General features: G+C 40.0%; 1 protein-coding gene and 1 long non-coding RNA gene across 3 annotated transcripts in view; one reads left to right on the forward strand and one right to left on the reverse strand.

The window, feature by feature from the left end:
- Nucleotides 1-25306, reverse strand: part of LOC126354964 (uncharacterized) — a 110970-nt gene that overhangs the window by 16877 nt on the left and 68787 nt on the right. The window contains exons 2-3 of one of the 2 annotated variants that reach the window (XR_007565421.1): nucleotides 24573-24604; nucleotides 22553-22637 (exon numbers count right to left, since the gene is read on the reverse strand). This is a non-coding gene — a long non-coding RNA (uncharacterized LOC126354964). The remainder of the gene's footprint in view (nucleotides 1-22552; nucleotides 22638-24572; nucleotides 24605-25306) is intronic. The other variant, XR_007565422.1, reaches the window with a different exon arrangement.
- LOC126354959 (radical S-adenosyl methionine domain-containing protein 2-like) overlaps nucleotides 19646-25306 on the forward strand; it is a 52934-nt gene continuing 47273 nt past the window's right edge. The window contains exons 1-2 of the mRNA XM_050005041.1: nucleotides 19646-20069; nucleotides 24246-24407. Of these exons, the coding sequence (XP_049860998.1) occupies nucleotides 19784-20069; nucleotides 24246-24407 (448 nt within the window). The 5' untranslated portion in view covers nucleotides 19646-19783. The remainder of the gene's footprint in view (nucleotides 20070-24245; nucleotides 24408-25306) is intronic.

Here is a 25306-nt window from a genome sequence, read left to right on the forward strand (position 1 = left end):
GAGGAAGAAATTTCTGAGAATGTGCGTTTGGATGTGAATCGTGGACTGTGGGAAAATCATTAAACAAGAGAATCGAAGCGATTGAGATATGGTACTATGAAAATAAGCACTCCGTCTTCAGGCCACAAGTGGCCCATCGGGACCATCCGACCGTCATGTCATCCTCAGTTGAGGATGCGGAAAGGAGAGGCGTGTGGTCAGCACACTGCTCTCCTGGTCGTTACGATGGCTTTCTTTGACCGGAGCCGCTACTATTCGGTCGAGTAGCTCCTCAATTAGCATCACGAGGCTAAGTGCACCCCGAAAAATGGCAACAGCGCATGGCGGCCTGGATGGTCACCCATCCAAGTGCCGGCCACACCTGACAGCGCTTAACATCGGTGATCTCACGGGAACCGGCGTATCCACTGCGGCAAGGCCGTTACCCGGTATTATGAAAGGATGTCGAAAATTAAGGTACAGTGATACGGTAAAAAATGAAGACGTTCTCCACAGAATCTGCGAGGAAAGTAAAATGTGGAAATGCTGACAAGAAGAAGGGACAAGATGATAATACATATATTAAGACGCCAGGAGATAACTTCGTTGGCACTAGAGCAGGGGTTTTCAAACTTTTCCTCTGGCGGAACACTTTGAGGGTCCTGATGTTCTGATGGAACTCCTTGCTTGTTTGGAAGATTAATAAAATTTTTATGAAATGATAAAAACTGGTATTATTCAGAGATTAATTCAATTTTAAATCATAATTAAAACATCATGATAAATAATAAATCATAATATTTTTTTAAAAATATTGGTATGCTCATAATGTCGAAAAAAACCACAATTTTACAAAATGTTTATGCGGAGCACTTATTCGCTTCCCGTGGAATGCCAGTGTACTGTGGAACACTATTTTGGAAACCCTATACTAGAGGAAATGTAAAGGGTAAAAACTGCAGGGGAAGACAGAGACTGGAATAAAGCCAACAAATAATTTGTGCAAGATGAAGAGGTTGACACAGTAGAGGAAGTCGGGGGTGACTGCATGAAACCAGACATATTACTGATGAAACAAAACAAAAGATGGACTCTCCATAAGGTAGTTTTCGAGATCCAGTGGCTAGCATTGTCAGCTAATGACGTGGGTTTCCAGTCTCGATTTCCTTAATTTTTACTGTGGTGGAAACACCTGGCTTGGAGCACAATTAGCCACGTGAAATGAGAAGCTGCGTAATCAGATGAAACAGAGAAACTGAGATGCAAGCTGCAAATGTGGCGTCAACGCGAAAATCTTGCACCAGGCTGGGAGCACTCGACATTTATTAATTAAGTTGTATTAGCTTATACAAAAAAGCCTTTTGCATGCTGCTCATTATTTTATTTTATTTTATTTATGCACCAGGCGCGTTTTTGTCTTTTTACAAAGTGTCTTCAGTGCGTGTCCTGGAATATTACATGGTTTCTCTTTGTCATGTATAGGTTATATATTTAAAACAGTTCCTGAAATGTTGTGCTAAACTTGAGTGGTTTGCTCATATTTCCATGCTCTGTATTTTCTTTGTATGTAATGTTGAATGTTCTACTGCTTTGTCCTACATATCTCCCACCTCATGTGTTGCATAGACTGCATAGTGGTTGGTACATTCCTATATGGTGTATGACCGTGTCTTTTGTAATTTTTGGATTGGACTTTTGGACTGAGTTGTATGTTTTGAATGCCATATCTATGCCTTGTCTTTGTATCTTCTTTCTTATTTTCATATATTTTTTTGTTTCATTCTTCTGTTTGTGTGGGTTTTTGTTGTGCTGCTGTCTGTGGCTATGTTTTTATTGTGTTTACCGCCTGTATTTGTTGTTTAATTTTGTGACTGAATTACTATTGTGTCCATCGTTTGTTGTTATTTGTGTGATTCTGTGGCTTACTTATTCAGTCGACAGACATTAAGTACCTGTTACCCAGTGAACAAACAAAACTTTTATTGTAACTTGAAAGAAAAATGTGAAACTCTACTGATTTCGAATCGTACAAAAAATAATGATAGTGTTTTTTTCTCAGCTCCAGTTTCGGAAATACACAATAATGTAACACCAGCAAAACGCACCGTTCAACTGTGTTATATGGAACCATTACAACGAGTCTGAACGTTATTTCTAAAATAGAAATGTGATTTCAACAAACTATAGTTAAATTGAAACTTCTTGGCAGACTAAAACTGTGTGCCGGACCGAGACTCGAACTCGGGACATTTACCTTTCGCGGGCAAGAACTCTACCAGCTGAGCTACCCAAGCATGACTCACGCCCCGTCCTCACAGGTTTAATTCCGCCAGTACCTTGTCTCCTATCTTCCAAACTTCGCAGAAGCTCTCCTGCATACCTTGCAGAACTAGCACTCCTGGAAGAAAGGATATTGTGCAGAGTTTTAATCTGCCAGGGAGTTTCAATTCTTCAGTAGTTCATCGAATGTCGTCTGTCACACTGCTACAATTTTTTGTCTCGTGATATTTCACACAATCCTGCGAAGGGAAGTGGACGCTTCTAAATAGGGGTAATGCAGGAGTAGGTTTAATAATGAATAGGAAAATAGGAATGCGGGTAAGCTACTACAAACAGCATAGTGAACGCATTATAGTGGCCAAGATAGATACGAAGCCCACACCTACTACAGTAGTACAAGTTTATATGCCAACTAGCTCTGCAGATGATGAAGAAATTGAAGAAATGTACGATGAAATAAAAGAAATTATTCAGATAGTGAAGGGAGACGAAAATTTAATAGTCATGGGTGACTGGAATTCGAGTGTAGGAAAACGGAGAGAAGGAAACATTGTAGGTGAATATGGATTGGGGCTAAGAAATGAAAGAGGAAGCCGCCTAGTAGAATTTTGCACAGAGCACAACTTAATCATAGCTAACACTTGGTTTAAGAATCATGAAAGAAGGTTGTATACGTGGAAGAATCCTGGAGATACTAAAAGGTATCAGATAGATTATATAATGGTAAGACAGAGATTTAGGAACCAGGTTTTAAGTTGTAAGACATTTCCAGGGGCAGATGTGGACTCTGACCACAATCTATTGGTTATGACTTGTAGAGTAAAACTGAAGAAACTGCAAAAATGTGGGAAATTAAGGAGATGGGACCTGGATAAACTGAAAGAACCAGAGGTTGTACAGAGTTTCAGAGAGAGCATAAGGGAACAATTGACAGGAATAGGGGAAAGAAATACAGTAGAAGAAGAATGGGTAGCTCTGAGGGATGTAGTAGTGAAGGCAGCAGAGGATAAAGTAGGTACAAAGACGAGGGCTGCTAGAAATCCTTGGGTAACAGAAGAAATATTGAATTTAATTGATGAAAGGAGAAAATATAAAAATGCAGTAAATGAAGCAGGCAAAAAGGAATACAAACGTCTCAAAAATGAGATAGACAGGAAGTGCAAAATGGCTAAACAGGGATGGCTAGAGGACAAATGTAAGGATGTAGAAGCTTATCTCACTAGGGGTAAGATAGATACTGCCTACAGGAAAATTAAATAGACCTTTGGAGAGAAGAGAACCACGTGTATGAATATCAAGAGCTCAGATGGCAGCCCAGTTCTAAGCAAAGAAGGGAAGGCAGAAAGGTGGAAGGAGTATATAGAAGGTTTATACAAGGGCGATGTACTTGAGGACAATATTATGGAAATATAAGAGGATGTAGATGAAGACGAAATGGGAGATACGATACTGCGTGAAGAGTTTGACAGAGCAGTGAAAGACCTGAGTCGAAACAAGGCCCCCGGAGTAGACAACATTCCATTGGAACTACTGACAGGCTTGGGAGAGCCAGTCCTGACAAAACTGTACCATCTGGTGAGCAAGATGTATGAAACTGGCGAAATACCCTCAGACTTCAAGAAGAATATAATAATTCCAATCCCAAAGAAAGCAGGTGCTGACAGATGTGAAAATTACCCAACTATCAGTTTAATAAGCCACGGCTGCAAAATACTAACGCGAATTCTTTACAGACGAATGGAAAAACTGGTAGATGCAGACCTCGGGGAGGATCAGTTTGGATTCCGTCGAAATGTTGGAACACGTGAGGCAATACTGACCTTACGACTTATCTTAGAAGAAAGATTAAGAAAAGGCAAACCTACGTTTCTAGCATTTGTAGACTTAGAGAAAGCTTTTGACAATGTTGACTGGAATACTCTTTTTCAAATTCTAAAGGTGGCAGGGGTACAATACAGGGAGCGAAAGGCTATTTATAATTTGTACAGAAACCAGATGGCAGTAATAAGAGTCGAGGGGCATGAAAGGGAAGCAGTGGTTGGGAAAGGAGTGAGACAGGGTTGTAGCCTCTCCCCGATGTTATTCAATCTGTATATTGAGCAAGCAGTAAAGGAAACAAAAGAAAAATTTGGAGTAGGTATTAAAATTCATGGAGACGAAGTAAAAACTTTGAGGTTCGCCGATGACATTGTAATTCTGTCAGAGACGGCAAAGGACTTGGAAGAGCAGTTGAAAGGAATGGACAGTGTCTTGAAAGGAGGATATAAGATGAACATTAACAAAAGCAAAACGAGGATAATGGAATGTAGTCGAATTAAGTCGGGTGATGCTGAGGGAATTAGATTAGGAAACGAGACACTTAAATTAGTAAAGGAGATTTGCTATTTGGGGAGCAAAATAACTGATGATGATCGAAGTAGAGAGGATATGAAATTTAGACTGACAATGGCGCAAGGGAGGCGTTTCTGAAGAAGAGAAATTTGTTAACATCGGGTATAGATTTAAGTGTTAGGAAGTCATTTCTGAAAGTATTTGTATGGAGTGTGGCCATGTATGGAAGTGAAACATAGACAATAAATAGTTTGGACAAGAAGAGAATAGAAGCTTTCGAAATGTGGTGCTACAGAAGAATACTGAAGATAAGGTGGATAGATCACGTAACTAATGAGGAGGTATTGAATAGGATTGGGGAGAAGAGAAGTTTGTGGCACAACTTGACTAGAAGAAGGGATCGATTGGTAGGACATGTTTTGAGGCATCAAGGGATCACAAATTTAGCATTGGAGGGCAGCGTGGAGGGTAAAAATCGTAGAGGGAGACCGAGAGATGAGTACACTAAGCAGATTCAGAAGGATGTAGGTTGCAGTAGGTACTGGGAGATGAAGCAGCTTGCACAGGATAGAGTAGCATGGAGAGCTGCATCAAACCAGTCTCAGGACTGAAGACAACAACAACAACAACATGTACCTTCCTGTTCAGGCCACGTCTCGTGCATTGTTGCTGTTCTATTGTACTGGGATATATTCGCTGTAAACGGAGAGGGCAGACAATCATTCCACTCTTGGTGCATTCATACGCCGGCATTCACTATAATGAGGAAGCTGATGTCTAAGTGAAGCAAGCTGCATCTACAGGAACTGTTCTCTATTTGAAATTACTGTATACAGGCAAGTTGGGTGAAGTTAAGAGCCATAGAAAACAGCTATGGCAAGAAATGTGGAATGCAACAAGCGACAAGCAACAAGCAACAAGCGAAAGATGGATATTATGTGACATTACAATCTCAAATTCTTGAATATCCGTGATTTACGACAATGCACTTGGACCGATCTGCGATTTCCACCATCATTCGTCTCCTCTTTAACCCTGCCTTGTTTCAAGCATCTATATATAATTATATCAACATTTGCGATTTCCATGCATGTGAGTGTGATTCTTTTCGTGTTTCAGAGTGGACAATGAACCAGCGGGATATCTAAAGACTTTAATGAGTATGGATTACCTCCTCCCTCAAGTAGAATCTTCTCTCTTGACTTGTAAAGACAGTCGTCTTTATTAAGTGATTGTCAAGTTTCTTAAGGGAGCTACCGTACCGCGGTGCGCGTAAAAGCAACCGGAATGTGGAAGCACCGCGCCGGCAACCGGACAAATATGAAATGGGCCTTAGGCATATGAAAGACTACAGTAAATTCGATTTTGCTGAACATTTAGCAGCGAAAAAAAAATTCTTCCATTTTGACCAGAGCTTAAAAACAAGCACGTATCAATTGGTGTAAAACCAAAAGATCCGAAAATTCAACTGAAGATAACAAAATCTGTGTAGAACATCGTAATACGTGATGATACTTGGATATAACCGTACGAGTCGGAAGCTATACAACAATTTAAGAGGTGAAAAGACATCGCCATTAGCAATTACGCAATTTCCAAATCTACACACTGATTATCACTGGTATATAATAACACAATTACACCGAGGTGACAAAAGTTGTGGGATAGCGATATGCACGTATACAGATGGCCGTAGTATCGCGTACACAAAGTATATAAAAGGGCAGTGCATTGGCCGAACTGTCATTTGCACTAACAAGGGGACCCTCCATACTGTAAATCACGGATTTTGATGCGCTTCAAATATGTCGTAGAGGCACTTGCCCTGAGTACCTGGCTATCCGGTTTTTTAGCGACGGGCCTTGGTTTTTGAGAAAATCGACTTTAAAGTTCATTTCGCGATTTGTATTTCCGTAACGTGTATTCCTAGCTAGTCAGCCCAGCGCAACGGTAAAGGTTCACGGCTACCGCGCTAGACAAATCGTGTTCGAATCCTGCCGCCGGCACGGTAACTCAGCGTGTTCGGTCAGCGGGTTAGCTACCCACTGTAATAAGAAAAAACTGAGTTAGTAGATCAATGACGAACTGAAACGGGTGTCTTGCGACGTCCGCCTCGAACAGATACAACGAACAAAAATAAATAAATAAATAAATCCTGCTCGTGTACTTTTTTTTTCAATATCGACCGAATTTTTCAATTTTGTTTCAAAGGATATCAACACAGTGTAAGGTGTGCGAAATTATAAAGATATATTCAGTTATTAATTTTTTCTGTCATACAACATTACGAAATCTTATTTTTTATCTTCCACATTGCTTGATGTGCCAGAACATTGCTGTGGGTGATACTTATAAAACAACCGAAGCACAAATTTTCACAGCACCACGCACATTTTATGAAAGCAACCGTCTCGCAGGCGCACGGTTTCTTCATGAGCGATACCGAGAAACACAATTCTTTTGCATTCAAAATCCGCTAATTTTGATGCGAACCATGCGTATCTAACCAGCTTTCAAAATTAGCTGCGCCGAATTGATGTAGGATTAGCGAATGTAATTTTATCGAATCTTCCCTAGAAGCGAACTCTATTGTTTTTCATCAAGTCGGGAGCATTCTGAATAATTTTCGTGAAGATTTTCACCTGTCGGTAAAAATAAACATCGCAAGGCTGGCAATAAGGAGTGCATTTTGGTGGAACCACTTTTAGGGTGCAGGTGATCGCTTTCCTTTCATCAGTGAATAGATGATCGTATAAAGTTGAATCGGTTTGCCCTCCCCACAAATCGATGATGTACAAAAATTTTCTCTATCCCACGCACGGAAGAATCAGAAAACGCAAAAATTCTTCGTACACCAGTTTCGTGAACTTCCCGGATTTCGTGCAGGACGTGACTACATTTCTGCATTTCCCAGTTAATTTGTCCATTCGTTTTTTAACATTAGGACCAAATTTTACGAACGGTTCTTGCATATATAAAAAAAATCATGTTGGAGCAGAATTCGAACACGGTACCTCCATCGCCGCATCCGGACCTATACTGCTGCGCTACGCTGACTTGCTTGAAATACACTTAATGTTACGGGTATACAAACTGCGCAATGAACTTCAAAATCGATTTTCTCAAAAACTAAGGCCCGTCGCTAAAAAAAAAAAAAAAAAAAAAAAACCCGGGTAGCCAGGTACTCAGAGAAAGTGCCTCTACAACATATTTGAAGCGCATCAAAATCCGTGATTTACAGCACGGAGGGTCCCGTTGTAAGGTGATTTACGTGAAAAAGTTTCCAAATGACTCTTGTCACGTGACAGGAATTGACAGATTTCTTGAACGCGGGATGGTGGTTGGAGCTAGATGCATGGCACATTCCATTGGCAAGAGTCTGCCGACAATACCAAATTTCAGGCATTACCTCTCACCACGGACTACACAGTGGCCGACGGACTTCACTTAAGGACCCAGAGCAGCGGCGTTTGCGTAAAGTTGTCACCGCTAACGGACAAGCAACACTGCATGAAATAACAGCAGAAATCAATGTGGGAGGTACGACGAACATATCCGCTGGACAGTGCGGCGAAATTTGGCGATAATCTTCCGTGGCAGCAGACGACGGACGCGAGCGCCTTTGCTGACAGCACGACATCGCCTGAAGCGCCTCTCCTGGGCTCGTGGCCAAGTCGGTTGGACCCTAGGCGATTGGAAAACCGAGGCCTGTTCAGATGAGTCCAGTGTAAAGTTGTTAAGAGCTGACGGTAGGGTTCGGGTGCAGCGCAGATCCAGCGAAACCATGGAGCCAAGTTGTCAAAGAGGCACTGTACAAGCTAGTGGCGGCTCCTCAATGGAGTTGGTTGTGTTTACATGGAATGGACTGGGTACTCTGTTCCAACTGGACCGATCATTGACTGGAAATGGTTATGTTCGGCTAGCTGGAGACCATTTGCAGCCATCCATGTACTTTATGTCCTGAAACAACGATGAAGTTTTTATGGATGACAGTCATCATGTCACCAGGCCACAACTGTTTGTGATTGATTTGAAGAACATTCTGGACAATTCGAGCGAACGATCTGGCCGCCCAGATCGCCCAACATGAATCCCAATAATCGAGAGGTCAGTGTGTACACAAAATCCTCCACCGGCAACACTTCTGCAACTATGGACGGTTATAGTGGCAGCATGGTTCATATTTCTGAGGGGATTTCCAACGATTTGTTGCGTCCATGCCTCCTCGAGTTGCGACGTTACGCCGAGCAAAAAGAGGTCCGACACGGTATTGGGTGGTACCCATGACTTTTGGCACGTTAGTGTATGTGTCTATAATTGATAAACCATTTTGACCTGTATTAAGAAAAGAATATTCTCAAGTTACCGTACCAAGCGAGAGGTTAGCAGTGGTTGGCACACTGGACTCGTATCTGGGAGGACGATAGTTCAAACCCGCGTCCAGACATCCAGATTTAGGTTTTCCGTGATTTCCCTAAATCGCTTCAGGCAAAGGATGGGATGGTTCCTTACAAAGATCACGGCCGACTTCCTTCCCCATCCTTCCCTTATCCGAGCTTCTGCTCCTTTTGTAATGACCTCGTTGTCGACAGGACGTTAAGTACCAATGTCCTCCTCTTCCTTCAAGCTGCCGCTGATGATTGACATGTGCGGCAGATATTAGTCCGACAATAAATAAATAAAAATATTTTGTCGAGCAGATTATGTCAATATTGCAGCATGTCTCTCATAATAGTCGTCAGGATCGTTTGCTCTGATGTTTTGGTAGATGTCTACAATTTCGTGTTTGAAATGCGTAGCTGGAGTCAGCCCAAACGAATACTGCTCATCACGTCTTTCGTGCGGTGCCCAGTATCAAAGGAGAGCGTTGGTTTATTTCCTGTGACAGTCAAAATACGTTTTAAAGTGGTTTTCTTTTTGCCCATTCGATAGAGCGGTCCAAGACTGGTCTAGTTTGATATTCGTTCTATCTATATGTGTTAACAGGGACAAGAAAAAACGAAGAATAATCAACACTCCAGCAGCGACTGGGCAGCGCTGTTGCAAGGCGCTGCTCAAAAAATGGCTCAAATGGCTGTGAGCACTATGGGACTTAACATCGGAGGTCATCAGTCGCCTAGAACTTAGAACTATTTAAACCTAACTAACCTAAGGACATCACACACATCCATGCCCGAGGCAGGATCCGAACCTGCGACCGTCGCAGTCGCGTGGTTCCGGACTGAAGCCCCTAAACCGCTCGGCCACCGCATCCGGCCAAGTCACAGCCAGACAGCGCAGGTCATAACGGTACATTAGACGGGGCAAGTTGTTAGTACTTTATTGTCCATGTTAGTATGGGCATATATCACATTAGACCAATTTGGGATCCCTTTACCAATTGGGCACGTCAAATTTCGCTTCAAAAATAATTTTGTTTGTAATGGAAAGCAAATCGACGTCTTCTGTTGCCGCTGGGAGTCGAGTGAATCAGATCATGAACATTATTTGTTTGGGGTGACTCTGGCTACACACTGCAGAAACGAAGTTCAAATATCTCCCGAAACACCAAAGGAAATGGACCTCACGATTCTTTGGAGAGACACCTGGTGTTATGTAAAATTTCCAAGCTACAGAGCACCACATCTGTAGGAAACTGTGTATAACTGACGTTCCAGAAGCCTTCACAAGGATCTTGGGTTTTTACGCTCATGCATCAATACATTTTTCTAATGGTATTCGTGATTAACAACATCACAAACGCAATATTTGAAGTAAACATTATTTTCATATAGACTTTGCACTTATGTTCAGAGTTCGCATTGGAGTTTTATATTCTGAGACGGAACTCTTTGACAGCTTGCTGACCGACGAGGTGGTGCGGTAGCGAGCACACTAGACTCGCATTCGGGAGGACGACGGTTCAAACTCGCGACCGGCCATCCTGATTTAGGTTTTCCGTAATTTCCCTAAATCGCTTGGAAATGGAAATCATCAGATACTGAAAAATTAAGGAAAAGAATGTCCGTCTCTGTAGTTGAATGGCCATAGCAAATAGTTACCATGTAGTAGACGCGGGTTCGATTCTCGATACTCCAAGAATATTTAGGACGGGTATGGGGTGCACTCAGGCTCGTAATGTTCAATTGAAGAGCTGCTTGAATGAAAAGCAGCGGCTTCACGGTCTGGGAAGTAGGCGAAACGACCAGGAGAGAGGTGTGCTGAGCATGTGCCCCCCTCCATACCGCATCCGCATGACGTCGCAAGACAGAGGATGACAAGGCGGCCGGTAGACATCCGTCGGGCCTTCAAAAATTGTGAGTAGATTTGTTTTATATTATATTCTTAACCTCCAAAGAAACTGGTATAGGTATGCTTATTCAAATACAGAGATATGTAAACAGGCAGAATACCGCTCTTCGATCGGAAACGCTTATATAAGACAACAAGTCTCTGGCGCAGTTGTTAGATCGATTACTGCTGCTATAATGGTAGGTTATCAAGATTTAAGTGAATTCGAACGTTGTGTTACGGTCGGCGCACGAGCGATGGGACACAGCATCGCCAAAGTAGCATTGAAATGGGGATATTCCAGTGCGACCATTTCACGAGTGTACAGTGAATATCAGGAATCCGGTATAACATCAAATGCCTGACATCACTGCGACCGGAAAAGGATCCTGCAAGAACGGGAACAAAGACGACTGAAGAGAATCGTTCAACGTTACAGGAGTACAACCCTTTCGCAAATTGTTGCAGATTTCAATGCTGGATCATCAACAAGTGTCAGCGTGCGAACCATTCTACGAAACATCACGTATATAACATTAAAAAAAAATCACAAGTTGAACCAAGCAGTAATTTAACCTCACTAGACTAACCTAACAGATAGATAATAACGAAGAAACTGTAATACAATAACATATCTGCAAACATTATGTAAGACATTTATTCTACTTAAAACAATCGAACATGAATTATCGGCGCTGACGATGCTTCGTAAGTAGGCGTAAAAGGAAGTGAAACACGCTTGGCATAAAAACATCGCCAAGAAGATGATAATAATAACAAAATAATAATAATAATGATTTAGAGTTACTAAGAAATGGCATAAGACACAAAAGTGGCGAAGAAACCGTCATTGTAAAAAAAAGAAATTACAGTCTAAGGTGCAAAGTGATTTTAACCATTTGTCTCATCTTTCCTCTTCGGACTTTTCCCATTCCAAATACAAAGCAAACAAAGATGATACCGCTTCACGCTAATAAATTCATCCACAAATTGCTTCGTCCAGCGTCGCGAATCTGTTGTGACAGTACAGTGTAATAGCGGCTATAAGAGCGCAAGGAGCAGAGGCGCGGAAGGCACTCAGGCTGACGCAATGGGTGATTTTCTGTCTTCCTGGGTTGCCTATAAGCCGGCCACTAGATGAAAATATTATTGCGCAATAATGTTGAACGTGCGGGGTGAAACTGAGAGGTTGTGCAATAATATTGAGCACATCAGAAATTTATTGGGCTGCCTGGAAATACTGTGTCGTCAGTGGGCAGCATTGGCAATATCCCTTCCAGTCTCTACATCTACATTACATCCATAATCCGCAAGCCACCTGACGGTGTGTGGCGGAGGGTACCCTGAGTACCTCTATCGGTTCTCCCTTCTATTCCAGTCTCGTATTGTACGTGGAAAGAAGGATTGTCGGTATGCTTCTGTGTGGGCTCTAATCTCTCTGATTTTATCCTCATGGTCTCTTCGCGAGATATACGTAGGAGGGAGCAATATACTGCTTGACTCTTCGGTGAAGGTGTTTTCTTGAAACTTTAACAAAAGCCCCTACCGAGCTACTGAGCGTCTCTCCTGCAGAGTCTTCCACTGGAGTGTATCTATCATCTCCGTAACGCTTTCGCGATTACTAAATGATACTGTAACGAAGCGCGCTGCTCTCCGTTGGATCTTTTCTATCTCTTCTATCAACCCTATCTGGTGCGGATCCCACACTGCTGAGCAGTATTCAAACAGTGGACGAACAAGCGTACTGTAACCTACTTCCTTTGTAGTCGGATTGCATTTCCTTAGGATTCTTCCAACGAATCTCAGTCTGGCATCTGCTTTACCGACGATCAACTTTATATGATCACTCCATTTTAAATCACTCCTAATGCGTACTCCCAGATAATTTATGGAATTAACTGCTTCCAGTTGCTGACCTGCTATTTTGTAGCTAAATGATAAGGGACCTATCTTTCTATGTATTCGCATCACATTACACTTGTCTGCATTGAGATTCAATTGCCATTCCGTGCACCATGCGTCAATTCGCTGCAGATCCTCGTGTGATACACTCTGGATGTCTTTGTGTGCTCACTGTTTACTGCTGTACTAAAAGTGAGTTCAAAACAACATTGAAAAAGCCTATTATTAGAGTGCATTGAAATGCGTAATCATTGCTGGCAACGTGGTATGTTGCGGCAGATAGTGCAAAAACAGAAATGTGGAGAATGGCTTCGACGGAAATAAGACTTGCGCTTGGCGGCCGATCTCGAATAGGGCGTCCCGGCCAATAATGCCATACGATCTTTTCATTTTTTTTTCAGGTAAAACTGCTCTTGAAGATTTCAAATCTTCGAAGAATTCTCAGTGGCAAGGTACCATGGCATAATAGATAAGCGCTGATTAATGGAATTGTGCCTCTCATTGTATCATTCGTTTTATCATAGGGATTTGTCGCCGGGGGGGGGGGGGGGAACAAGATTCTAAAATTGACATTTTTTATGTGAATTAGTTGGTCAGCTTTGAGACTTGTCATGAAACAAGGACTAAATTTTATACCTGATACAAATAACTTGTTACAACCGAGGGAACTGATTGATGGTTATCCACCCAATATTTGTTGTAGGTACATTACTTTGGCACTTAAAACCAGTTGTGACATGTAAGTAAATACAGGGTCAAGCGCCAAAAATCTGATTTAGAGATAATCAGTAAAATGTGTACAGCAGTTACACAAAAGCAACATAAAAGATGGGGATCGCGACACAAACACAAGACCACACAGTTTTCATGTCATATATATGTCTTTGTTCTACTCTGTATGTTAGAGGACAAAATGCTTTAAAATTTGAGGAAAATGAAACGTTCTGTGTGCAATGGCTTTAACATATATAACGATACAAGTGCTAGCGTACTCATTTTTACTCGTTTCACAAGGTTCTCTTTTCCAAAGGAATCATTTTAGCTAAATCAAATCTCTTTTCTTCAGACAACCTAGGTTCACAGCGTAGTGTTTCCGGCTGCACATGTTGAACACCAGCAGCTTTCACATTCCTCTTCAAGATACAATGTTACTTGACCTCTTCAGTTGCATTGAGAATTGACCGAAATCGCAGTACTCTAGCCGTTCAGCAATCAGTCTGACCCACCGTGCTTTTGAAATATGCACATTGGTGAAGTTCATACTTTTTCAGCACTCATTAAAATCTCATTTGTTGCGTAACCGTTGCTGTGAATGGTGTTGTGCGCATAGATTCATTGCAGAAGCTAGCTAAATCTTTCGGACTTCATACACAGCTATCCTCTTTCGTTTCTCAGAGTGAGCAAAATCAAGATCGCAAGACACCGAAAACTTGTGTTCGATTTCCATAAAGCAACTCTCTTCTGTCAGGCAAGTAAATGATTCCATGCAAGTAGTTAACTATAGCCTCATAATAAGAACGCTGCTTTTTGTCGATAAATAATTCGTGTCAATAATAAATTAAACGCATTAAATACTGTAACATTACTTACATTGATTTCAAGCCTTGTAATAAATGACAGTGAAGGTCTACCTGGTGCTTGGGAGCGCCTTTAGTGTTTTCTTGTGCATTCCTTTCCTTTGCTGCCTAGTTTCTTCCTTTCACTTTCAGCGCTACCTTCACCTCTCTTCCTCCATTTTGGTGCAGTTTTCCTTTCCATTTTTTTAAATGTTGTGTATTGTTTACATGTAATAATGATTCCCGCAATGCCCTATTGTTGCAAACAAACCAAAGCTAATTGAACTTTGAACTGTCAGCAATTTACACAAATGCACGCCAGAGTTGGCGCATGATTCATTATCTGAACATCGCTGTTGGCCTTAGACACGAGTGCAATCTCTAGACAGCTGTAAACTGTAACGTGTTTCCCGCTGTTCTGGCGCTTGTGTCAGAATATCAGAATATATGTTATCGGCCTTGGCATTCACAGCGCAATTCCACCTTTTCTGTAAGCAATTACGCAGCAGTCGCTAAACCCGAATTATTGTCTCATTGCGATCAGCAGCGTAGTGATAAATTTGACGAAACATGGGATTTGGCTGAATCATGAGAATCACTTCTAGAAGTCAATGAATTTTTTTTTTTTTTTTTTACTGTATAAAAATCCGTGCTCTAGACTCCAAGGGGGCGAGGGAGCGGCAGCAATGTATCAAACGTGGGAGCATCAACACACAAAAAGTTATCATAAACTTTTTTGTCATTCAAGCTCAATTCTCTCAACAAGTTTTCGTGAGTAATGTATGACACTCCTTCAATCGATTTTTCATCCGCCTATTTTTTTTTCAAAGTAGAACAATTATCATAGCAGCTGCTTCTTTCTCGTCAACATCCCGAACCCCAGTATTCTTGTACAATATTATTGACAATATTACTTAGCAGACTAGGGAGAAATTCAATAATATTGCACAATATTGTAATATTTTTGAGCATCTGGAGCAAGGTTTCCCAAACTGTCTTCCCACAGGCGTTTCGCGGGAAGTGAATAAGTGCTCCGCGAAAACTATTAATAACATTGCGTTTTTTTCCAACATTTTAACTATACTTTTTTTAAATTTTTATTATGATTTCTGTGTTATTTGCTGTGACTTGAAACTGAAGTCATCACTAAATAAAACCTTTCTTTCTACTGTTTTTTTTTAACTTTTCCGACCTTCAAAATATACAAGGTATTTCATCAAAACACCAACATTCTAAAAGTGTTTCGTCAGATGAAAAGTTTGGGAACTACTGTTCTATAGGGCGCTAAGCCTGGTTTACACCGGAGCGAACGCAAGCGACCAACATTAGCGAAAGAGGATTCTCTCTCGTGTAAACTGCAGGTGAGCGCGGCCAAAGAGCATTCGGTCATGTTCGAGGTGGTGTTTGCTCGATTCATCTTCGCAGCTGTTCGCTCTTGTTCCGCTGATTGTCGAACCTTCATAGAATTGCGTATTTTCCTCTTCGGCGCTTGCAGCACAGAGATCATTCGTCAGCTGTTTTATGCACGAACTACGTTTCTGTTTGACGTGAGCTGAAGGATTCCATAAGAACAACATGCTGAACAAAAACAAGCATGCTTGGAAAAAAATTACCGCAGCGCTCGGAGGCCAAACGGGACGACAAATTCATTAGTTGCTTCTGTCAGGTGGGAATGAAGTGAAAAGACACAAGCGTTTGTATTTATTTGTAGTAAAAGAAACAATACAAAGAAATTCGTTGAAATCAAACAAATACGAATACGTATCTACTATGCTGTTTAATGAAAAATTATAAGTATATGAAAGACCTGTTCATTGCCATAGATTGTGTTCGGATAGCTGGACATAATTGAATGAAGTATCACTGTTATTTTTTAGGAGTTTTGCTTTGATAACGGAATAAGTTAAAATCGAGTTTTTCCCACGAATACTCTATCTGCCCTCCCAATTAGCAGAATTTTTCAAGTGGCCTAGTTGACAGGTCGTATGTCTATTTTACATCACAGTAATGGCATTTTATAGAGATTACCTTCCTTATACGTACTTTAAAGAAAATACCTGACTACTTCGCATGTAACTACAGACATCAGAAACTATCTGAAATATAACAGCTATTGAAGTGCTAACAATTACTAACGTAGCTACCTGCAATTTCTAAGACCCACAGTGTAAATGCTAATCTATATTCAGGTTATGTTGTTGATCGGTAATTAGAGCCCTGGTTTTTAAATTTCTCCCTCAGTCCCAATTGAAGTCAACTGAAAATGTCAACCAACGTAAGTGCAACGTTTAAGAACAACCAGTAAACACCCGATTCTGTAAAGAATCAAATTTTAGTACAAAGAATAGTTTCAAGTTTCTGGTTTAATAAAGTTTAATAAAAGCAAGTCTTCTGGTCTAGACTGTATACCAATTAGGCTACTTTCGGAGTATGCTGGTGCATTAGCTCTGGTCTTACCAATCATATACAAACGTTCTCTCGACGAAAGATCCGTAGGTGACACCAATATTCAAGGAAGATAGTAGGAGTAATCCACTAAATTATAGGCCCATATCGTTAACGTCGATATGCAGCGGGATTTTTGAACTTAAATTGGAAGGAACGCACAGAAAATGTTGTGGGGAAGGCTAAGCAAAGACTGCGTTTTATTGGCAGGACACTTAGAAAATGTTAACAGATCTACTCGTACTAAGGAGACTGCCAACACTACGGTTGACCGGCCTCTTGTAGAATACTGCTGCGCGGTGTGGGATCCTTACCAGATAGGACTGACGGAGTACATCGAAAAAGTTCAAAGAAGAGCAGCACGTTTTGTATTATCGCGAAATATGGGAGAGAGTGTCACAGAAATGATACAGGATTGGGGGTGGACATCATTAAAAGAAAGGCGTTTTTCGTTGCAACGGAATCTTCGCACGAAATTCCAATCACCAACTTTCTCCACCGAATGCGAAAATGTTTTGACACCGACCTTCATGGGGAGAAACGATCACCACGATAAAATAAGGGACTCGCACGGAAAGATATAGGTGTTCGTTCTTTACGCGCGCTATAAGAGATTGGAATAATAGAGAATTGTAAAGATGGTTCGATGAGCCCTCTTCCAGGCACTTAAAAGTGATTTACAGAGTATCCATGTAGATGTAGATGTTACGCTATAAATCAGTTTATGTGTTAAATATTTGACGTTAAGCATATAAGCGAGGAAAAGTTTAGATAAGGTTTGAAACTATTTTTAAAGTTTGTTGAAAGTCTCAGTTATAAAACACTGGATGAATGTAGTCTGAGTGATCTGAATTCCATTTTAAGGAAAAGCAAGTCTTTCACGCAATCAATATTTATGGCGTCATATTTCATGAACTATATGTTGTACTATGATACAATTTCAAGTACATTTAGTTGCGTGTGTGGATATTGTCTGCAAACTGCTGCGAACAGAGTTAATAGTAAAGAAGTAATAAATTAAAACGTCTTGTCTGACGCCGAAGTTTTACTGTACGAAAAACACAAATGTAGTAAGCGTTAAACTATTTTCCTTTCATAATTTTGTAGTGGGTGTCAGCGAGATAAAGTTCGTGAAGTTTGACATTATGTGTGAACTTTGTTGGAAGTCGCTAAGTGATCTTATTCTCAAATACTGGATGAATAAAGTCTGGGTTATTACAGGTAATCAGCTATGCTGCCTTAAGACGAACACAGTTTGCAACTGTAATACTTGTCTGATTTTTTTGCCCCTGGAAGCTGGGAGATATGCAACCCGATAGTGGTATTTGTTACGTTTCCCGGAGCTGCTATAATTGCTATAATGCACGATTCACGCTTTGCTGAAAATTCAGGCACCTATGTTTTTATTTTTTGTCTCTCTTTGCTTGCTTCGTGAAAAATACTACAGTTTTGCATCGTGATGATAGTAGTACTGTATCGAAAGAAACCTGTGTTCCTATTAATAGGGCCAATGACGCTGAGTTCTCCGTTCTTTCCTGTGTGTACGCTCTTTCATATATACAAGCGAAATGTGGCGAACACAGCCGTTCTGTGTGACTTCTCATTTTCTTCCTGTCGTTCCAGTGTAAAGAGAGGATGAGCGAACGAAAGTGAATACAAATGAACGAACATTAGTGAACTATTCGCTATTGTTCACTACCACTGACAATTGACTCTCTTGAACGTATACAATAGATTTGTGATCGTTCGAATATATTCAACATTGATTTTGACTGGAGTGAACGTAGCACAACACGAGAGAACGAACACGGAAGCTTAGGAAATTTACGTTCTTCCTTTCTTGGCGCAAAAAAACATTTGCTCATAAATTTCACTAACAACAAACTAGTTACTCATAAAGCACAACTGCGAAACTCTGTTGTGTAAGGCTGACCACGTAATGAATGAATGATACAAGTACTGCGTTCCAGCCTTACGAAAGTGCTGGGCCGGTGGATTGATCCCTGAAACTTAAAACGAGCATGGCGCGGCTGCTTCGCTTGTCTGTTTTGTTCAAGTCTCTACGGCAACGCAGCTTAGGCAGTTACGACGTTCTGTCAGTCTTGCGGCAGTCTATCATGCTTCACGTTTGAAAGCCGGCAACAACCCCAGGATATTCTCTGTTGCTGAGAGATTTTGTCAACTTTAAGTTGCAGCTGTCTACTAAAATAGTTAAATAGCGCTGTCATTGCCAGTCCAATTTCACAAGAGAAAATAAGCAAAATATATTATTATTGTTGGGCAAAGCCATTGTCAACGCAAAGATAAGTTTCGAAGTCACAGTGCTTTAATACAGAAGTGGTCCTCTTGAGATGGTATGCGTGTACCTTCCTACGACCTTTGAACTAACTTAACCGGTTAAGTACTCAACATCGACTCTGAAGCATTGTGAAACTCGCTATTTTTTGACATACAAATCCTAAAAACTGGCCAGATATCGAACTTTAGCCCTTTCAGTCAGTAGCTTGGAACTAAACACTGCGACGCTAAGGCACAATGCAGCAATTATAATTTTGATAAAATGTCAATGTGTTTTGCAAACCTATTCGTAAAGTTTCTCCGTAAAGTTTTAGATGCTTACAGTAGCTCTCCAGCATGTTAGTCATATCCACAGAGGTAATTAAAACCTTTCTGTTTTCAAGATCAGGACAAGAAGTCGCCTTGTAAAGTGAATATGTGGGTTACGGTGATGTAAACTGAGCCCATCGCGCAAAGTCGGCCAGGTCGACGCTTGACGTTGTACGAACTCGTAGAGAACGTACGGGAGATAAGGCGCAGTTCTCTGGCTTCTGTTCGGAACGCAGGCTTTCACCAAATTCTTACGGAACGCGGCATTTCGCAACGCCTGGAAAAGTCACGAGCCGCAGTTTTGCGTTTCAGTGTTGGCGAAACTGATACTGGGGGATTCCCTAAACACAGCCAGACGCCTATAAATATGCCTCCCACAGTACCATGTGTTATTGTTGCGACAGCGCGGAGCCATGAGTTGTGTAATGGAGGTTTTGGGTGATGCGTGGGAGAGATTTGTGCTTATTGTAGTTGAAATATTACAACTATTTATTCCTAAATGGAGGCATATTATACAGCAACATACATGCCACGAATCGAAAGAACACTACTCGGTTAATATAGTTCCGATAAGTGTTAATTATCATTTAACACGGCAGTGCAACTACAAATGCGGTTTTTGCTTTCACACAGCGAAAACTTCTTTTGTGTTACCCCTGGAAGAAGCGAGAAAAGGTCTTTGGATGCTAAAAAAGGAAGGTAAGTGTACTCAGACTCATGAAGAGCTCATTTGCAGATCAGTTGTGAGTATCGGTATGTTCGTCAAAATGTTAGTACTAAAGAAACTAATATATTTCATAGTGATTAAAGATATCTACAAGAAATTTAGCAGTATATACCAAAGATGTAGGCTTGGTTTCCAAACGTGCACGACAATAAGGTTCGATTCAGCACTGTGGAAAGCAAAGTGCGTCGTCGTCCGCAGTTGAATTCATAAGTGATACTGTATGTACGTCTGTTGACCAATAGCCGAAAGGAAGGTTTTTTTTGTTTTTCAGTAGGACAGTCCGGTTATTTTAAGCGTCGCATCACGTGTGTAATAATCAGTTGTGTTGCGTTTGTAACATTATACACGCAGCATCCGTTCTTGTCAAGTTACTGTAGAGATTCGGTCTTTTATTTCCCAGCCAGATGCCACAGTCTGACGTAGATTTGAAGTAATACAACTTAGTAGAATGCTAACGAGTATTCGTGCACCTATTGCCGGCTTTTCTATTTGCCAATCGGTTGTCATAACGCATTTCCTTTTTGAGCCTCGTAACACACAAATCGCATCATAACCGGTTTCGACTCATTACAAACTTATCATCAGATGTTCTGAGCACGTTACTTAACGCAACGACTGAAGAGACGTGAAAAGGTGTTCCATTCGTCATATGAGCACTCTTTTCTCGACGTTCGCTCAACAAAAAGTGTGCTAGATTCCAAAGATGATCGAAGAACGATTACCGCAAATAAAAAACTAAACTCAACCCTCCCCCGAACAGGCAATGAACGAATGCCCTCCCGAGATTAAAGAACTTACTCAGAGTATATGCTCATTTGTGGCATTAGGTGAACACTGAATTTTATAAATTAATATAAGTCATAGATGCTTTTGAAAATAATTTTGTATGTCATTAAGTGATCGGCTGAAGGCGTTTGCAGGTATAATTGATTTAATATACAACTGTGATCTTCAAAAAATATAAATAAATAAAAATATAAAAAATGAGTTAACTCGATTCACAACGTTACTTGCTTGTGAAACAGGTTCTTTTATTTATTTAGCCATCCGTGGACATCTTTAAATGTATGGATGTTGTCAGTTTGTGTACATTCACATATGTTTTCATTACATGTAATTAAACATTGTGAGACATAAATTAATTTACAATAATTTTTGCTCCTTATCAAAACATTATATATATATATATATATATATATATATATATATATATATATATATATATATATATATATATATATGGTAGTTTAACAGTATGAGACAAAAGTTACTTACAATTCGTTTTTACTAAGGAATTCACGTATAGTGTGAAAACAGTGTTCCTGCAAATACAATTTAATATTTATCCTAAAGCAGTACATGTTATCTGTTTCTTTTATTTTCTGCTGCAGTTTATTATACAATTTTACTCCATCATACAGGAAACTATTTTGAGTCTTATGTTTATTTTTTATTTTTCATGTCTAGGTGAAAACAGTGACTTGTTCTTGTACTATAGTTATGAAAACTGCTGTGTACTATAATTTTCTATATTTTTCCTATGATACACTATGGTTTGGAATATAAATTCCCAAGGAACAGTTGGAATTTCTAATAGTTTGAAAAGTTCTCTGCAGTGGGCCCACTTACTGCTTTTCATTATAATTCTTACTGCTCTCTTTTGCATCTTAAATACTGTTTGTAAATGTCGAGCTCTGCCTCCCCAGAAAATTTTACCATAACTGATTACTGAAAGAACATGTTTGAAGTGTACAGTTCTCAAACATTCATCACTGCACGCAGATGCAAGGACCCTTAAGCACATAACATGTTGTGGACATCTTTTTCTAGAGTTTCATAACATGTTCATTCCACATCATTTGGGTGACTATGTGAAACCCTAAGAATTCTGTTGTAGGTTCATTTGCTCATTCGGCTTTCTCATTGTTTCCTCATGCCATTCACTTGCTACATGAATCAGTGGGACTAGAACATATTTAATTAAAACAACAAAGTCAGAAACATAATGATATGTAATAAGGGGCACATATTCACCTCAAAACTGCATTGATTGGATAACAAAGAAAGTAAGTGTAGGAATTCAAATACATTTTCTGATGTACTGTTTCCTACTTTTTTTAACTTTCTGTATAAACATTTTATTTGCGAAAGTCCAAGAAGATTATCCCATAAGCCAACAGGCAGGAAATATACAAAATAAGCCAATATTCTGGTGCACAAGCCAACACAATAAGAGATATTTTTAGTGCAAAACTTACTGGACTGAACTTATGAATTAATTTTTTATGTGTTGACTTCATTTTAGATTTCCCATCAAGTGATAATGCCATCACTGTAGGAGAAGTTTTTAATTAACCCACAACAAAGTCATACATTCTCCTGAACAGGAATGGCCTACTACAAGTTTCCACCAAATTTGCTGCCCAAATTCATCTTTGAAAATATGTTCCCATACCTTCATTTCAGTTGCTTGGAGCTTTGTCATTTCCCAGAATATGGTCCCACTATTATCTTGTAATGGCTGCAGATAAAAATCTGTTCTGAAAATGAAAGACTCACAAGCTATTTAAATTTCAATTACAGTGCTTATAACCAAAACTAACTCAGCATAGATAATTAATTAGTTTGCACTAACATCAGTAGGTGAAAGATCAACTACCCTCATTTTTGCTTGGAATTACTGTAATTAGTAATTATGCATTGTGACTAAGAAATTTAATTCATTTTATATCTATTTCTCAATCATTTCGAAGGGAGCTTCCACCCAAAGATAAATCAAATGTAAGCAGGTGGAAGGACTGGATATCAGCTGATATTAGAATATCATGTGCCGAAAAAAGTGATTATGATTTTTATTGTTCCTGTAAATTACCTTTTGTAAAGCTATATATAACAGAGGGAAACATTCCACATGGGAATAGGGAAACATTCCACATGGGAAAAATTTATCTAAAAACAAAGATGATGTGACTTACCCAACAAAAGCGCTGGCAGGTCGATAGACACACAAACAAACACACACACAAAATTCAAGCTTTTGCAACTAACGGTTGCTTCGTCAGGAAAGAGGGAAGGAGAGGGAAAGACGAAAGGATGTGGGCTTAAGGGAGGGGGTAAGGAGTCATTCCAATCTTGGGAGCGGAAAGACTTACCTTAGGGGGAAAAAAGGACAGGTATACACTCGCATACACACACATATCCATTCCGCACATACTCAGACACAAGCAGACATTTTCACCCGCAGCAGACATTTTCAAAATGTCTGCTTGTGTCTGTGTATGTGCGGATGGATATATGTGTGTGTGTGTGTGTGTGTGTGTGTGTGTGTGTGTGTGCGTGTGTGTGTGAGTACGTGTGTGTGCGAGTGAAAGTCTTTCCGCTCCCGGGATTGGAATGACTCCTTACCCTCTCCCTTAAAACCCACATCCTTTCGTCTTTCCCTCTCCTTCCCTCTTTCCTGACGAAGCAACCGTTGGTTGCGAAAACTTGAATTTTATGTGTGTGTTTGTTTGTGTGTCTATCGACCTGTCAGTGCTTTTGTTGGGTAAGTCACATCATCTTTGTTTATATATATGAGTCACTTAGATGCAAAATTGTCAGTTGGCAGCTCTGGATTGTAAAGCATGACATTTTACACATGCTTGAAATGCTATTTATGCTGAAACCTCTCCATGTCCTATGGAAAACAGCTCATGAAAAGTGTGGTTAGATTCAAAACTGTACCATGCTGGTAATTAATGATGTGTTCAAGTTTTATAGTTTCTCAATATGTTACTTGCACAGGAATATTTGTAGTGAGTTTTTTTGTTTGTATTGGCACTGAACGCTTTACTTACAAATGCCTAATCACATTTCTTGGTTATTTTTGTATATGCTGACCTACCCAAAAGCAGGAATAATATTTCATGTGACCCTAATATTATCATGTGCAGAAAACATTCCACTATTTCTGTACTTCTTTCTAAAATTTTCCTCAGAGGGACAATCATAGACATTTTTCCTTGTTTATTATATATAACACAGTCTAAGATGCTTTGTTACAGTTATCTTAAGGTTCTACAAAGAAAAAGAAAAGATACACAGGAATATGTCATGTAATCCCTGTTATTAAATGTAAATGAGTTATCTCAAAATATCCCTCTTTTTAGGTATGCAGAAAATTAATTTTTCTGGAGGAGAGCCATTTCTACCAGACAGAGGTCATTTTCTTGGTGAACTTGTGCGCTACTGTAAGGCGGAGCTCTCTCTACCCAGTGTTACCATAGTCAGCAATGGCAGTACAGTCAGTGAAGCATGGTTTAAGAAATATGGTAATAGTAACACATATTTATTGATAAATTTTTATGATAAGTTAACTATCTTAGTGATAGAAATCTCTGTAACAATGTGTTAATGGTATAGAATTTACATGTTATACTCAGGCTCTTTTCAAAAATGTGTTCAATACACAAAATATGAGAAAGACAACCACTCACCTATAGTGGTTCGATGTACTGAGTGTGAAAACCTGTAATAGAAAACAGCATTCTCACTACCTTTCAAATGCAAGCTCTTTTTTTAGCAAAAACACATACAGTCAGACACACAACCACACTGGCACCCACATACACATTCATATGGCCACAGCAAGAATTAAGTGTTAGTGCTTGAAAGTTAATGTGAATCCTATTTTCTGTTACTTGTTTCTATGCTTCAAGTGTCAATCCACTAAGGAAAGTGGCTGCCTTCCCTCATTTTACATATTGCCCATCGAGGCATTTCCATTACTGTCACAAATGTTTTCTATTGTCTCAGGCCAAACTACATGTGAATTAGCAGCAGATAAACAATGCATTCATATATTACAGGAATTAAGTATCACAGAGTGTTTATGTACTCTGTTTTGTGTGAACAAGCTCTTGTTATGTGGGAGGAAACATAAAAGACAAAATTCCCTATTGTTAGACATATGTATTAGCTAATTGGCATCTCAGCATTTGATTATCAACAATCAGCCCTAGAACTTTTATCAACACTGTCTCACTTTCACCACGATTCACCATGGTTTGGATTCAAAGTCCATTCTCTAGCCTGGCAATGGATAAAGATAAATGTAGGATACCATAATGTCTTGTCAAGCATTGTGATCTTCAGACCAACCCTATGATGAATGACGACTTTAGTTAAATGACCTGCCAAAAACTTGAAGAATAATAGAATGAAGAAATAC

This window comes from Schistocerca gregaria, chromosome 3 (genome assembly GCF_023897955.1).
Source record: "Schistocerca gregaria isolate iqSchGreg1 chromosome 3, iqSchGreg1.2, whole genome shotgun sequence".
In the NCBI taxonomy this organism is placed as follows: domain Eukaryota; kingdom Metazoa; phylum Arthropoda; class Insecta; order Orthoptera; family Acrididae; genus Schistocerca; species Schistocerca gregaria.